This window comes from Antennarius striatus, chromosome 17 (assembly GCF_040054535.1).
Source record: "Antennarius striatus isolate MH-2024 chromosome 17, ASM4005453v1, whole genome shotgun sequence".
Taxonomy (NCBI): domain Eukaryota; kingdom Metazoa; phylum Chordata; class Actinopteri; order Lophiiformes; family Antennariidae; genus Antennarius; species Antennarius striatus.
Genome location: NC_090792.1, coordinates 6,084,711 through 6,099,845, shown reverse-complemented (window position 1 = coordinate 6,099,845; position 15,135 = coordinate 6,084,711). Strand labels below are relative to the sequence as shown.

General features: G+C 39.3%; 3 protein-coding genes across 8 annotated transcripts; 2 read left to right on the top strand and 1 right to left on the bottom strand.

Annotated features, from left to right (window-relative positions):
• Nucleotides 1-25: 25 nt before the first annotated feature.
• On the top strand, nucleotides 26-4,950 carry slirp (SRA stem-loop interacting RNA binding protein). Its single transcript, XM_068338118.1, is given in 4 exon segments — nucleotides 26-92; nucleotides 447-505; nucleotides 626-733; nucleotides 4,590-4,950. Coding segments are annotated over 4 exon segments (258 nt in total). The 3' UTR covers nucleotides 4,614-4,950.
• Nucleotides 745-7,836, bottom strand: LOC137610515 (protein YIPF7-like). 5 transcript variants are annotated; one of them, XR_011038511.1, is made up of 7 exons: nucleotides 7,741-7,836; nucleotides 7,227-7,349; nucleotides 6,676-6,821; nucleotides 6,283-6,428; nucleotides 6,005-6,186; nucleotides 4,912-5,045; nucleotides 745-2,546 (listed from the first exon to the last, which is right to left on the bottom strand). XR_011038511.1 is itself a non-coding variant. In XM_068338111.1 (6 exons), exons 2-6 carry the CDS (start codon nucleotides 7,346-7,348, stop codon nucleotides 5,607-5,609), a joined length of 759 nt encoding a protein of 252 aa, XP_068194212.1. In that variant the 5' UTR covers nucleotide 7,349; nucleotides 7,741-7,836; the 3' UTR covers nucleotides 5,096-5,606. The 5 variants fall into 5 exon arrangements, 3 of the variants coding, with proteins under 3 accessions (XP_068194212.1, XP_068194214.1, XP_068194213.1); XR_011038510.1 differs by lacking the exon at nucleotides 745-2,546 and adding an exon at nucleotides 5,230-5,769 and having other exon boundaries at nucleotides 4,931-5,045; XM_068338111.1 differs by lacking the exons at nucleotides 745-2,546; nucleotides 4,912-5,045 and adding an exon at nucleotides 5,096-5,769.
• A 2,472-nt stretch (nucleotides 7,837-10,308) lies between these two features.
• On the top strand, nucleotides 10,309-14,992 carry lamtor3 (late endosomal/lysosomal adaptor, MAPK and MTOR activator 3). 2 transcript variants are annotated; one of them, XM_068338116.1, is made up of 7 exons: nucleotides 10,309-10,380; nucleotides 10,621-10,670; nucleotides 12,219-12,253; nucleotides 12,339-12,397; nucleotides 13,082-13,215; nucleotides 13,639-13,702; nucleotides 14,679-14,992. In XM_068338116.1, exons 2-7 carry the CDS (start codon nucleotides 10,662-10,664, stop codon nucleotides 14,750-14,752), a joined length of 375 nt encoding a protein of 124 aa, XP_068194217.1. In that variant the 5' UTR covers nucleotides 10,309-10,380; nucleotides 10,621-10,661; the 3' UTR covers nucleotides 14,753-14,992. The 2 variants fall into 2 exon arrangements, with proteins under 2 accessions (XP_068194217.1, XP_068194218.1); XM_068338117.1 differs by having other exon boundaries at nucleotides 10,337-10,419.
• The last annotated feature ends 143 nt before the right edge of the window (nucleotides 14,993-15,135 follow it).

Below are 15,135 nucleotides of genomic sequence, written 5' to 3'. Positions count from 1 at the left end.
CAGCGGCGAAGACGTTGGGTGAATCATGGCGGCATTAGGGAGAAAAGGGCTGGAGCTTTTCGTTTCGAGGATACCATGGACTGTTGCGAACAGTTAGTTTAACATTTTGTCTCATGATTTCTACACAATGATACAGTTATGTGCTCGTAATTAAAGCTTTGTAGACTCAAATGTCACCCGGTGTGGCCACCAGTTCACACACGCGAAAAGGTCCAGCTCAGCTTTTAAAATGTTTATTGCTTGATCTAAGAGAGTTGTTATGCACAGCGTAAATCATCATAAACGGGGAAAACACAAAGCAGTCATCAGATGTTAAGTCGGAGTTTATTGGCACTAATTGAAGCAGGGGTCCAGGGTCACGTGTTCAGGTAGGAGTGAGGAGCTCAGTGTGGGTTACACTGAACTTCAAAATGTAACGTCTAAAAGGTTTCCTGTTTGGTCTTCAGGAGAGCTGAAGGAGTACTTTTGACAGTTTGGACCAGTCAACAAGTGTAATCTGCCATTCGTAAGTTGTCACTCTATTACAAAGATTAAATGATCGTAAACAGAAAACACCTGTTTTCTGGGCTACCCAATGATTGGTTGTTTAGTCCATACAGTAATGAAGTTCTTTGTGTTACACCAGGATAAAGAAACAGGCTTCCACAAAGGCTTCTGCTTTATTGGATTCACAACAGAGGAAGGGTTGAACAATGCACTTCAGAAAGCTCCTCATGAACTGGAGGGAGCCAAGGTAAAAACCGGATGTTCTTCACTACTACTAATAATAGATTTGTTGACATTGAACAGAGTTCATTTTACCTCAAGAAAGTAGTGCATACCTGGGATGCTCTTCAAGAAAAAATTGTGCATCCCAACATGACTTTTATGTATCCCAAACATAATAACAGAATATATGGTAGAACCGTACGCAAGGATTGAGTTTTGCCAATAGTACAATATGAGAACTAAAACTGTTAAATTTAATGTTTTTATTAATAACATAACTTTAAGTAAAAAGAAAAAAAGAGTGAAATTATATATTAGTTTTATCAAAATCTTAAAGCCTGGCAGTCATTTCAAAAAAGTTTTAGAAATAAAGATATGATAGTTGTTTTTTTTCTTTTTCTTTTCAATCAATAAGATAGGATATACTTTATTATCCCACACGGGGAAATTTGTCTTGGGCAAGGTGCACTTAATCAGCATTAACGTTTTAAAACATACAAGACAATACAAACAACACATTGTAGATACTTAAGGGACAAAACTGCCCAACCAAGAGGATATCACTGTCCTCAATGCCAAAAATGCAAGAACCATGCAAATTAGTAAAACAAAAAGTGCGTAAACACAATAACGTAAAACAGGACCACAGGTCTAATAGAAATATAAGTACAGTATTTTCCGGACTATAAGGCACACCTAAAATTTTCTTATAAACCTGTAGTGGGCCTTATAGTCCGGTGCAACTTGTATATGGATTAATATTCATATTAATACTGGTTAAAAACATGATCGCTGAAAAAAAGCCGGCAGTCCAGCCGCCAGTCATGCCGCACTCCGCCACCAGAGGAGCTCCCTCACAAGGCACTCGGGCCCACGCCCACTCTGACTGAACCTGCTCTTAGACGGCAGACCAGCCTGTGGGAGCACTGGTGATTGCGTAGCAAAACATAAGGAACTTTTAACAACTCTATTAATGAAGTATGACTAACTGACTGACCTCAGTATTTTCCAACTACAGTGGCACTGGAAATAATCCACTTTAAACTTAATTGGTCTTAAAAATGCCATTGTGCTGTCATCTGGAATTTAATGTGTGGAAACACACGGAGAAACTGGCATAAAGGTGAATGAAAGACCCTCAAAGCTGAACGTCCAGCCTTTTCTGAAATTTCAAGAGCAGAGTCACTGCGTTTCTGTTGTGCTGCATAGATTTGCAAATGTAGTTGATAGCTCTGGGGGGGCGGCGGAGGGGCGCATTGAGGCTTTTGTATTCTGTCTGCAGCGACGTGCTGTGAGATACACGGCTGTGAGACACCGACGTTAACCCTTACAGCCCTGACCTATTTTGGCCGTTTTTTGGTACTTTTGATATTTGTCTCTATTACCACATTAAAATGATTTAACATACCCATGCTTGGTATAATAATAATAATTCAAATTTTATTGATCCCCAGAGGGGAAATTTTCTTTACACTCTCAGTACATGCATTTGTGTTAGTTTTTAGCACATCACACACAGTGTTGTGAACAAGGCCCCTGAAACACAGCACACTAGGGGCCTGTAATCATGCAGTTAGTCCAGGGGAGGAAGAGTGACGGGTCGCGCTCGGAGGTCGCGCCCCAAATGAGCAGCTTGTGGTGGGGACGGCGCCTTGCTCAAGGGCGCCTGGCAGTGGCTGGGAGGTGAGCGGAAACCTCCCACTGTCAGCTCACACTCCAAGGGATGACATGGCGGGAGCGGGAATCAATCCACCGATGGCTGGGCGATCCGTCTTCAAGACATCTGCTATACCGCTGAGCCACTGCTGCCCCCATGTTTATCTTCAGCACAACTTCAGCTATATGAAGAGAGTTTTTATTTCCATATAACTTACTATATTGACATATTGGGGCAAAATACACACACACAGTCAAATTCGGAAATGGAAAAATGTTATGTAATTGCACATAAAAACCACAAACATGCTGATCAAATTCATTTTGAACTCTTTGAACCATAGGCTTCTAACATAATTTTATAGTTTGTGTCACTCTTCAAAGGCATTTTTTGGGCCCAAATAGACACGCAATCAAATCGAAAATGGAACAAATTGTATTTTATTGTACATAAAAACCCCAAAAAAATGCTCATTGAATTTGATTTTGAACTCAAAAAAGTTTGCCATAGGCTTCTAACATAACTATATTTAGTTTGTGTCACTTGCAAAGTGATCACTTGATCACTTTGCCTTGATGAGGCTCAGAATGGCTTATTGACATAAAAGTAGGGGCCATTCAAAGGTAGTCAGGAAGTCATGAATTCAATCATGACTGTCTGAGCAGCGCGGCTCTATCTAGTGGACGGATTGTGCAACTACAGTCGCTGCAGTTTATCAAATGCATTATATTTATTGCGCTTTATAATCCGGTGCGCTTTGTATATAGAATAAATTATAAAACAAACAAATTATTAAGGGTGCGCCCTATAGTCCAGTGCGCCTTATAGTGCAGAAAATACTGTACTGTAAATGTAAAATAAAATGCTAAGCAATAGTTTTCTTTGACTTTAATTCATATACTGTATTCTCCTTTGGACACTGCACCAAGCTGACAGAGACTTCTCCAAACAAATTTCAGAAATATCTCTTTTTTACTTCATTAACTTTTGATTATTTTTCTTGCAAGATAGCACTCATTGTCACTTGCTTTTTCTACAATTTTTGTATCTGTTTCGGAGGCATGATGATAATCAACCTTTATCTGTATAGAGCTTACCGTATTGGTCCGAATATAAGACGACCCTGATTATAAGACGACCCCCTCTTTTTCAAGACTCAAGTTTGAAAAAACACTTTTTAAACACCAAATTTAATTTTTATACAGAAAATAATTACAGTACATTTGAAACAAATGATAACAATATAGTTGAGAGAAAAAGCATGTTACTTTGCCTCATTCAATTTTGCAAAAACTGTCTATCACAGCTGCCGGTTAACCTGGCCGATGTTCGACCCACTTTTCTCCAGATTGTCGCTACGTTTCCATTTTCTGTTATCGCTCCTCTTATATTCTTCTCTTTTCTTTCTTATCGCTATTTTTTGTTTTTCTTCTTTGTGCTACCACTATTTTTCTTCTTCGTGACAGGGGTTCGCTTTGGCCTGGGGAATGAAGTTCAGCAGTTGCTTTAAAGATATCTGGCGCCATCTAGCGTTGTGAATGGGTATAAAGTCTAGACCCCAGATATAAGACGACCCCCACTTTTTCAGTCTTATTTCAGTGCGAAAAACACTGTCTTATAATCAGGCCAATACGGTGTTTATAGGTAGGGGAGGCAGAGTGAAGGGTCGCGTGAGGGATCGTGCCCCAAATGAGCAGCTTGTGGGGGGGACGGCACCTTGCTCAAGGGCGCCTCGGCAGTGGTTGGGAGGTGAGCTCCCAGCCACTGCCGAGGCGCTCACACTCAGAGGAGGCCTTGGCAGGAGCGAACCGCCGATGGCTGGGCGATGTCTGGTCTTCAAGACGTCTGTAAGTCGTGGTATCTTACAATGCAACATTGTTTGGGTATGATAGAGCTCACCCGTGAGCGAACATTATGTCGCTCTGAGGAAAGCATTTTGGGATTAATCGAGAACAGAAAAAAAACAATAAATGTCTAGAACATTGGAGAAGGTTAAGGAAATTGATTGCTACAAAGCGTTGGCAGCCAATGAGTGATTATAATCACAATATTTTTATACAGTGGTCAACAAATAAAACTAGCAAATGTTTGCATATAATCAGATACAAATGTGTAGAATCTATTTATGATTTAATTTAAACAATTCAGAATGATGTGAGACACAATCTTAACGTAGTAATTCTTTAAATGACCCAATCCTAATCTTTTCCTTGTTTGTTTCCAGTTGGTAATTCAGAGAACAACCTGAAACTAGCATCTGACATGAACCAGGACCTAGAACCTTAACTGGGGTTCTGCTGTGTGGATGAGACAGAGATGTGTCATCTTTCTCCTGCGGTTTGCTTTATCAAATAAGAAAATACCCTGTTATTGTTGCTTTTCCTTCAAAGCTGGAACATTGCTCTCAGTATTTCAGTAATTTTTTTAAATGTATTTACCCATGCAGTTATATCTTGTAATCAGTTGTAGGATTCTACCCTTATAACAATACTATTACATGCTAATACAGTGCAAATCAATGTTAATCTGCATGAAACAGTACTCACTCATTCCAGTGTATGACAATAAAAATGTCTTTGCTTCCACTTTGAGTTTTGTTTGTAAACTTGTTTACTTGCAATGTACTTCATATTGTGGATTTAGGACTTTTAGTTGAGTGAAGTGTCTTGGCTCCCTCCATCTGTGAAAAATACCAACAGATTGTGGCTGAGATGTCGGGGCAGTAAACTCCTGCAGCTTCATCTGTGTATCCAGAATCCAATTTTTTTTCTCACATTCTAATGTATTTGATCCTAAACAGCATTTCAGATCTTGTTCATAACGTAATTGAGTAGAATGAGAATATTATGAAAGTTGATACTTACGCTTAGCTGATCTGATGAAATCATTTATACTTGACAATGACCTCAGTGGGATTTATCCCTGGGTCTAGAAATTAATGTGATTAGCCCAAATTGTAATTTTACAATTTTTAACAGGTTACAGAATCCATATACAGTATCATGAATTTATAATAAACTTATAAATATATTTTGGCTTTCTGTGTATGAACCATTAGACACTCCTGTGAATTAAATTTCTGACATCCAGTAAAATGCGATCATCCAGCAGATTCAGTCTAAACCAGACAATACCTGAATGGGTAGACTGATTATGTTTGAAGTTTGTGAGGGAGGCAAAACAAAAGAGAGTAAATCAGTTTTCTTGAAAAACAATTCCCCACTGTCTAATCAGGGGACAGTTAAAATACAGTGAGCAAAGCAAAAACTCCATAGAGCAAGGCACATGGATAAGCCACCAGTAGCTGCTGGCCCTCCATAGCTAGGGTGGAGATGAAGATCTTTGAAGCAGAAAAGCTACACCAAAAGATCCCTAATGAGGCCAGAACTGTACCCAGGACCCCTCTGGAAAAAAATGAAGACTATATTAATTATTTGATGTTACGAATGGTAAATCATAAGTCCATCTTGACATTAACAATAGAATTCAGATGAAATAACACATTAACTGTACATCTAGAACTCAAATGAAGTTTGTAAAAGTTTCTAAAACAATATAGTCAAAGTTTCAATCGCAAAGTCCCACATAACATTTGAGTTTTACCACAAATTCACAAACACAATTACTGAATAAACTTACTGCAGAGAGTAGAAGACGGCTAATGCAGAGATGCCCACCATAGGCAGAAGGCAGTAGCCCAGGACACTGACCACACATCCAAAAGACACTGTCAGGGAACTCATCAGACTCAACAGGATGTACATGCCAGTGCAGGACATAGCACTGGTCCCATACACATAACCAAAATGAGCTTTTCCAGCCTAAATAAATGAGAAATAAAAACAAGAAATTACTTTTAATTATCTCTATGTTGTACTGCAATGAATGGGACAGACAACACCATGCTGGTTACCCACCATCATTAATGCGACCCCTAGTGCAATGCAGAACAGGATTGGACCCGTCAGATCTGTCTCATTCATTATGTTTCCATCCGCAGGCTTAAAAGGATTCAACACAGTCAGTGCTTTCTGGCAGATGTGATTGAAATTGATGCCAAGTTCTATTCAAGAAAAGAGAGAAAAGAAGAAATCTGTTAAATTTTTGGCATCACATGAAGTCTGGTCGTTTGAGGTATTTTGCTTGAATTTAAAGAAGACACCAAAAGGTTGTTTTCAGTGGCTAGTTTCATTCCCCTACTTTTTGCTTGGGGAATTTGAACAGTGCTTTTGTCTGGACTAGTTTTCTGAAATAACAAAAATATAAATCTGTCAATAATCCAGTCGAATCGGAACAAACAATCTTTTTACCCTCCAAAAGGGGAGGTTCTTCTGCAGGAGTCCCCGTTCCTATTCCGTCCATAGTCTCAGAAGGCATTTCAGGTTGGTAGAACTGCTCGGCATACTGCTGCTCCATGGAAGGATCGAAAAACTCAGGCATGAAAGCCTGTGCTCCACTGAAAACAAAACAGTTGCGGAGAATAAAGAAATTATCCTTGAAATAGGATTGTATTAATGTGATAATGATGCAGGTCTGTGTACTTTCAAGGTAAGACAATTTCTTTCCATCTGTGATAATAGTTTTCTATCACAAAGTTTCAAAACTTTCTTGGAATTTGGCGCAAAAGATAATCCCAAAACCAGGCACATTTCATATGATGCATTCCAACATGTCCAATAATTCTTTTTGACAGTCACAGTGAAAAGGTGGATGGGTGCAGAGAGGTGTAAGGAAAGACGTTAAAACCATCCTACTGACATATAGTACGTAGTAGATGATCACATGCTACTGTAACTTGAAGGAGACAATAAAAAATGAAATTCAGAAATCATATCTATCTGATGAAACCCTGGATACCTACTCATCATGACAGACAGGGCTTGTTGAATCATAGAGGTTGTAGTTGGGCAAATGTTGACCCTGGTCATCTATGTAATATTGGGTGTGGTAGAAGTCCTGGTGAAGTTGCTGGAAATCCCCCATGCTAAACAAAAGTACGAGTCAAGATTAAATTAGTCTTTAGCTTTAAACGGTAAACAACTATTCATTAAAAGATCTTATTTCATTTTCATAAAAGATCAACTTGTTAACTTCATTTGTGACATGTGATTACCAAATCAAAATTCTTTTAATGAAAAATATAATTTCTACTAGACATGTGAATGTTCTTTTCCCACATGTTTACGAACATCCCCCTCAGGCCCACCGCTCTGTGACCGAGACTGATAAATATTACAGTGCATATCTTTTTTGATTCTAATGATGACTGCTTTCAGCTTTGTGAAAACAATATCAAGAATCTTTGATAATTATGAGCAGATGGCATTCAAGCCATTCACTAACATTTTCTCTTCTTTGTTCCTCTATAAATTTACCTGTTTGAGTTTGTAGTGTTCAGCCAAATGTGGAAAAAGCCTCATCCACTTCACGAAGTTGTTCAGTGTTGTCTGGGCAGAGAACTTGTGAAGCACAGTATGTTCCATTAATAGTTGGCTATATTTACACTTGGCCTCAAACATATGACAACCCATGAGTGCGCCTTGTTTCAGTCTCAGCTAACGAAATATGCAGTGTCTCTGTCTAGACTTAAAATGTCAAGCAAAATAATTTAACTGTTGCATGAATCATCATATTTGCATGGTTAATTAACCCTAACCCTGAGGGATATCACTTTTATCATTCTTCTTCTTGTTTTCCTTTCGGCTTTTCCCTTCAGGGGTCGCCACAGCGAATCAATTGCCTCCATCTAACCCTGTCCTTTGCATCCTCTTCTCTCACACCAACTACCTTCATGTCCTCCCTCATTACATCCATAAACCTCCTCTTTGGTCTTCCTCTAGGCCTCCTGCCTGGCAGTTCAAAACTCAGCATCCTTCTACCAATATATTCACTATCTCTCCTCTGGACATGTCCAAACCATCTCAGTCTGGCCTCTCTGACTTTGTCTCCAAAACCTCTAACATGTGCTGTCCCTCTGATGTACTCATTCCTGATCCTATCCTTCCTGGTCACTCCTAGAGAGAACCTCAGCATCTTCATCTCTGCTACCTGCAACTCTGCCTCCTGTCTTTTCCTCAGTGACACTGTCTCTAGACCAAACAACATTGCTGGTCTCACCACAGTTTTGTACACCTTTCCTTTCATATTAGCTGAAACTCTTCTATCACACATCACACCTGACACTTTTCTCCACCCGTTCCATCCTGCCTGTACACAGTTTTTCACCTCTTTTCCACACTCTCCATTGCTCTGGACTGTTGACCCTAAGTACTTAAAATCATCAACCTTCTTGATCTCTTCTCCCTGTAACCCCACTCTTCCACTTGGGTCCCTCTCATTCACACACATGTATTTTGTCTTACTGCGGCTAACCTTCATTTCTCTCCTTTCCAGGACAAACCTCCACCTCTCTAGCTTCTCCTGTACCTGTTCCCTGCTCTCACTGCAGATTACAATGTCATCTGCAAACATCATAGTCCATGGCGATTCCTGTCTGACCTCATCTGTCAGCCTGTCCATCACCATAGCGAACAAGAAGGGGCTCAGAGCTGATCTCTGATGCAGTCCCACCTCCAACTTGAAGTCCTCTGTCACACCTACAGCACACCTCACCACTGTCTTACAGTCCTCATACATGTCCTGCACCGCTCCAACATACTTCTCTGCCACTTGCCAGGTGGGCCAGTTGAAGAGCAAATGGAAGTTTATTGTACTAATGGAAATGACGTGTAAAAACCATTAAAAAAACATTTTTGGCCTTTAACAGAAAGCAAAACATACTTACGGAAGGCTTATGGTAATTTTACAACTGCATTTCATGAAATTAATTGTATAGTTTAAACAAGTTTTACGGGCTGGATTACAAACCCTAACTGGTTGTACTTGGCCTGTGGCCAGTAGGTTGCCCATGCCTTGTCTAAAATTACTCTGAAGACACACAAGGAGATGTTATTGTGTTATTTCATACATTACTTTATCTGTTTTTTACGGAAGCGTAGAGCTGCCAGACCAAGAAAATAAATACCGGGACGTATCACGTTATTTCGTGATACGTATCTCGTTATTTCGTGATAGTATCACGTTATTTCGTGATAAGATGTTATTTTGACCCCGCGACCTGCGTTTGCGGATTAAGCGGTTTAGAAGATGAATGAATGAATGAATGTTATGTTGAGATGATGGAGCTTGTATCCATGCAGCCGGCTGTGTCCCTCCAGCTCATCAATGAGGAACGACACTACCTCAAGAGGGTCCGACTCGTTTTTCCTCCGGTATACCCCCATCTTTTTCAAATGTCGTCTTATATAAATTTCATCCACGGAGCCCAATAACTGTAAAATCTCACCATGTCTCAAGCCAAGCATGAAATATAATTCAATGGCATCATGTAAAGGAGCCATGATTTACTGATGGCCAGCAGACAGTAAATGAAACCACTTAGAAAAAGTCGTATCACGTTATTTCGTGATAGTATCACGAACACGAAATAACGTGATACGTATCACGAAATAACGTGATACGTATCACGAAATAACGTGATACGTCCCGGTTTTTATTTTCTTGGTCTGGCAGCTCTACGCTGCCGTAGTTTTCAGAAAACCGATAAAAATTATATTTTTTTGTGTTTGTTAATTGATGTTTGTTTTTTCTGTTTTTCAAGAACAAAAACAATTTTGGTCCTTGTATTTTAATATAAAAAATCAAATGACCACTCCTGGTTATTTTTATATCCAATTCTGAGGTTGCAATTGAATTACCAAATGATACACAGACATAAATGATTGATATATACACTATTAATATTAAATGGATTTTGGTCGGAACTGAGAATAATTTCAACTCAGCGGCTGGTGGCATAAAAACGCGTTCGAACAATCAAGAAGGAACGCCCTGCGGAGGCGCTGCGCAGTAGTGCCTGTCGTCATCACGCCTTCAAGAGCCGGAAGTAAAACGTTTGTCATGTGATTGTTGTTCTTCCTCAGTTTGAAGTGAAGCTGTCCGACGTTATCTGACATGTAAGACATCCGTTTGTGTGATGTTGGCATGAATTCTAGGTAAATTTTAGCTTGCGTAAATAAACGTAGATACATTTTATTTTGTGTAGGGAGTAACAGCTGAGTATCGCAAGCTGCTTTTATTATTAGCTAACATGTTAGCATGCTATTGATGTCAACACCCAAGGTTTGCTTAAAGTGGCATTCTGTGTTCCTGTTTATGATCGAGGACATTTACTGGAAGCTGTTTTCTATTCACAGTAACGGAAAGGTGGGGATAAAGAGATAAAACATTAGCTGCCATGGCTGATGTGAGTACGACCTGTGTTTGTTTATTTTTTGTTTAGAGCCTGACCTGCTCTAGCAAACAGAAAAACATTATACAATATTTTAAAGGTGATAGAGAGTTACGTATATAAGTGCATGAAACATGATATAATTTATAATTCAGAGTTAAAGTAGTATTTATAAACTGAAAATTGTGTGTAGGTCTTGTGAATTTGACTAGACAAAATTTAAAAGACTTACGAGACAGACATATATGTGTGTGTGTGTGTGTGTGTGTATATGTGTGTATATATATATATATATATATATATATATATATACATGTATATATACACATATATATATATGTATATATATATATGTATATAATCTGGTGGGGTTTCCGCTAGTGCTTGTATGTGTGGGAACCCGTGGGAATTCCACGATAAAACAATACTATCAGACTTCATGCTAAACATATGAAAACAAATGTAAAGACCGATGCCTGAGGAGCATTTTGGATACTACATTGATTATCCCATCCCAAATGGAAACCATAGCTTGACAGACTGTTCGTGCTAGCCAACTAGTTCCACTTAGAATTTGTTGCCGTTTTCTGTGTTGTTCCTGCTGTTTGGACTCTCTGCTCAAAAACATGAAAATTGTTGAAACAGTTATGACACTCTAAAATTATGTTAAATGGGAAGTCCAAAACTGGTGTGAATGAGGAATGTGAATGAATGAATGAATAAATAAATATATAAACTTTATGACTCATAAAGAAAGAAACAGAAGAACAAATATCCAACTGTCAAGCATGTGTTTGAATGTGTCTTCCACGTGGAGCTGTTGTACGTCAGAAAATAGCCGGTTTTAACTCCGTCCATTCTGTGTGTACATGTAGACATGGGTCACACACACTAATGTCACAGCAGTTCTCGTCGCAGAGATGTCCCCCGGAAAGAAAAAGTTCCGGTTACAGCGTCCACAGGACAATGCATATCCGGCATTTTCAAAAAACTTCACTTTGACCATTGTATTTGTCCTGGATATCTGCGTTGTCGTGTGGACGAAAGGCGCAATTGCAACAAAGAACCTCGCAGCCCGATGCCTTACGCAATATTGTTCACGTGATTCCCTCTGGCAGATGTGCCGTGATTGGTTGGGCGCCATGATTGACAGGTAGTGGGTGGAGGTAAAAAGCGTGACATTGTGAGGTTTTCAAGCAAGCTTATTTAAATATATAGTGGGGATATGTGTGTGTGTGTGTGTATATATATATATATATATATATATATATATATATAGCATTATACTATGTATAGCGACAATAAAAGGCTTTCTATTTCTATATATACATACATACATACAGACACATGCTGTGTACTGTTTTCAATGAATGCCAAACTCGTCTTTTTTTATCAGCGTGACAGCATTTTTGGACTCTGGGTTAGATGTGACACTTAGTCTGCACCTGAAATACTTCAGTATATTTCCCTATTGCTATCTCTTTTGTCAGTAAAATTTTCATCGCCATTCTTGTAGAAGCTTCTTTATCCTGTTAATTGACTGAAAAAAAATTTTCTCTGCAGGATCTGAAGAAATACTTGTACAAACAACTGCAGAGGTTTGTAGAACAGTGAATCCACAGCTCAGACAACACAGTGAATGGTTTTGCATCATTTGTACGAATCTGCTTTGTTCTCCCACAGTGTTGAAGGTCTTCATGCTATAGTGGTGACAGACAGGGATGGTGTCCCAGTTGTTAAAGGTAACCAGCTATTTAAACATCCTTCTGTTGTTTGTTGTTACTCCAAAATATTGTACTGTTTTGCTGTCATACTATGGTTGTCTTGGTCTACCTGTGCTTGGATGTTTCCCCAGTTTATTAAAAAACATATTAAAACATAGTATTTCTGAGGCTGACTAGTGATGGTAACAGCATCAGTTGAGAGAATTAATTTACAGATTGTAATTTTAATCATTTTTGTCCGCATTTTAAGTAGGATTAGTATAATGTCATTATGTTTACTTGCAAGAGTTTTTAGTAGTGATGGGTAGATAGGGCATCATGAGGCACTCCGACAGGCTGCTAAACTGTATTGATAGTGTGTTGATGGTGAATGGATGCTGTGTCCTTGCACACTGACACCTGCTGGGTCTTGTGAATGAGGAAGATTGTGGACCGAGATTTTTGTTTTACAAATTTTTATTCAAAAACATAAGTGTTTCTAGCATTTTAAAATTGAGTCTGTTACGCTTTTTTCTCCAGCTGTACAAAACGCCCACTCACACAGTACAGATGACGCTGGATCCACTTCCTTACATAGTTTGGCACGTCAGTGTCAGTTTGACATAAAGTTCCTGTATTGGTCACGTAACTTTCTTAAAGCACACTGAAACAGGTTGCAAGCCGTTCTTGACAGTTGTTAACATAGCTTCTCTGACCCTGCAGTGGCCAATGATAATGCACCTGTCCATGCACTGAGACCTGGCTTCTTGTCCACATTCGCTCTGGCCACAGATCAGGGCAGCAAGCTAGGCTTGTCCAAAAACAAGAGCATCATCTGCTACTACAACACCTACCAGGTCAGTAATCAGAGATCCAGCAGTCATTCCCACTATAGATAGATTCCTCTGATATCCTGCTGTATAATGCTATATTTATTCATTCAAAGAGCGCTTATCAGAACAGTTAGAAAACCAAGTTTGAAAAATTTAGAAAAGGACAAAGAAGTAAAACAGCCGAATCACAAGCTAATGATTCAATCTGTAATCCTAATGTAAGTTTGTGAGGTTTTACCAGAGGAAACAGTCCATTACAAAAGAACAGTCAGATCAAGGAAAAGCAGCTGGACGAGCAGCATCAGAAGCAGAGGTGGATTAGTTGGAACCTTGATAGGAGCTTTTTCTAAGCTGAAACTGGAAGTTTACAAATGATGGTTTGCATACTTGGTGCTGAACCATTCTTACTGACCCGCCCACCCCCCCATGTGTCTCTGTGTTGAACAGATTGTTCAGTTCAATCGGTTACCACTGGTCATCAGCTTTATTGCCGGCAGCAGCGCCAACACAGGTAAGAGCCTTCATCACTGAAAACCAGAGCTTGAAAAACCTCAGTCCAGTTGGATGAATGGGAAACACGAGCAAATTGGTCACAAGGAGATGACAAAAACTTCACTAGTGTCATTTTGTTGGCCGTGTGCTGTAGTTTCAGGGAGGTTAATGTTTTTTACTGAAGGTCGGCCCTTTTTTTCAGGGTCAATACGACTGTTTGTTTTTAGGAAGGCTGACAAGCGATATTTGGAGACGATATTCATTTGCAGTAAAAGTGAAAACATTGGCATCAAAATTTTACCATAGACTTTTTCCATATCAATATTATCAGCAATGTTGTGATTCACAGACAAGTGTGGAGGACTACACATGGGCAGAGCTGAACTGGGACGGTTACTATAAGTTCAGATGTTGAAACAACAATGTTAGACTTTTTGAATGCGGGAGGAATAAAAAAATGAACTGCTGGAACAAATGCACTTGGGCAATGCTCTTTAGACCATGACCCATTGTTTTTTTTAAGTGCATCTGTATAGGGTATGCCTCTGGATGTCTGACATCTGTTCTTGTCAGAATGATGTTCACATAACACACATCCAAATTTTTGTATACAGTATTTTTGATTTATTAAAACTAGCATCAGCTAAAGCAACTATTTGGTTTTAAATAGTCTTCCCTTTTCCACATTAAGATTTTTAAGTAAAGATTTAAGATACTTTATTAATCCCCAGTGGATAAATTCATTTTGATATACTTGATATATTACACACAGGCCGGCCTGCGCGCAAGCACACAGATGTACTGCTTTATTTTCGAAAGGGACACTTACTCATTTTACTCAAAAAAATAAACAGTAAATCAGGTTTCCATGCTTTGTGGGTGATAGTAAATATTAAAATACAATAATACTGTGATATTTAAGAGTCTTTGTCCTGTGAAAACACAGTATCGTCTCTATATGGCTGACGTCAGGATGGTCCACTGTGTTTCCTCAGGTCTGATCATGAGTCTTGAGAAGGAGCTGGCTACTCTAATAGAGGAGCTAAGGCAGGTGGTGGAGGTGGCATGAGCTCCACCAGACAGCACAACGCAGAGGGATCACTCATCTGGATAACACCTCAAAACCTATAACCAACCTGATTGATCAAAACTGTACACCCTCTGTTCTGGGGGATCTTTTCCTGTGCAATTTAGCTTCTCTTTGTTGCTTTTATATCTCCAATGAGATGTCATGAAATGTGAATAAATGTGTCAGCACCCTGCTTTTTTCGCTGTGAAGGGTTCATGGAAAATAAATGTGTACATTGTAGTCTTCTGGTCAAGTCCAGTTTCTCATCCCTTGTCCTTTGTTCCTGGGAGATACTGTCATGTTGGCACCAAGCATTTCCAAAACTCATCCTGTGCTGCAAGGTTTTGTGTGGGTGGGGGTGGGGGGGTGTTACATTCACAATG

Excerpts from the sequence above, each read along its gene's own strand:
- LOC137610515 (XM_068338111.1), bottom strand. The coding sequence starts at position 7,348 with ATGGGGGATTTCCAGCAACTTCACCAGGACTTCTACCACACCCAATAT. Across the intron at positions 6,429-6,675 it reads AGAACCTCCCCTTTTGGAGG|AACTTGGCATCAATTTCAAT; the intron begins GTAAAAAGATTG and ends TTTCTTGAATAG. Across the intron at positions 6,187-6,282 it reads TAGGGGTCGCATTAATGATG|GCTGGAAAAGCTCATTTTGG; the intron begins GTGGGTAACCAG and ends TCATTTATTTAG.
- lamtor3 (XM_068338116.1), top strand. Across the intron at positions 12,254-12,338 it reads TTGTACAAACAACTGCAGAG|TGTTGAAGGTCTTCATGCTA; the intron begins GTTTGTAGAACA and ends GTTCTCCCACAG. Across the intron at positions 13,216-13,638 it reads GCTACTACAACACCTACCAG|ATTGTTCAGTTCAATCGGTT; the intron begins GTCAGTAATCAG and ends TGTGTTGAACAG.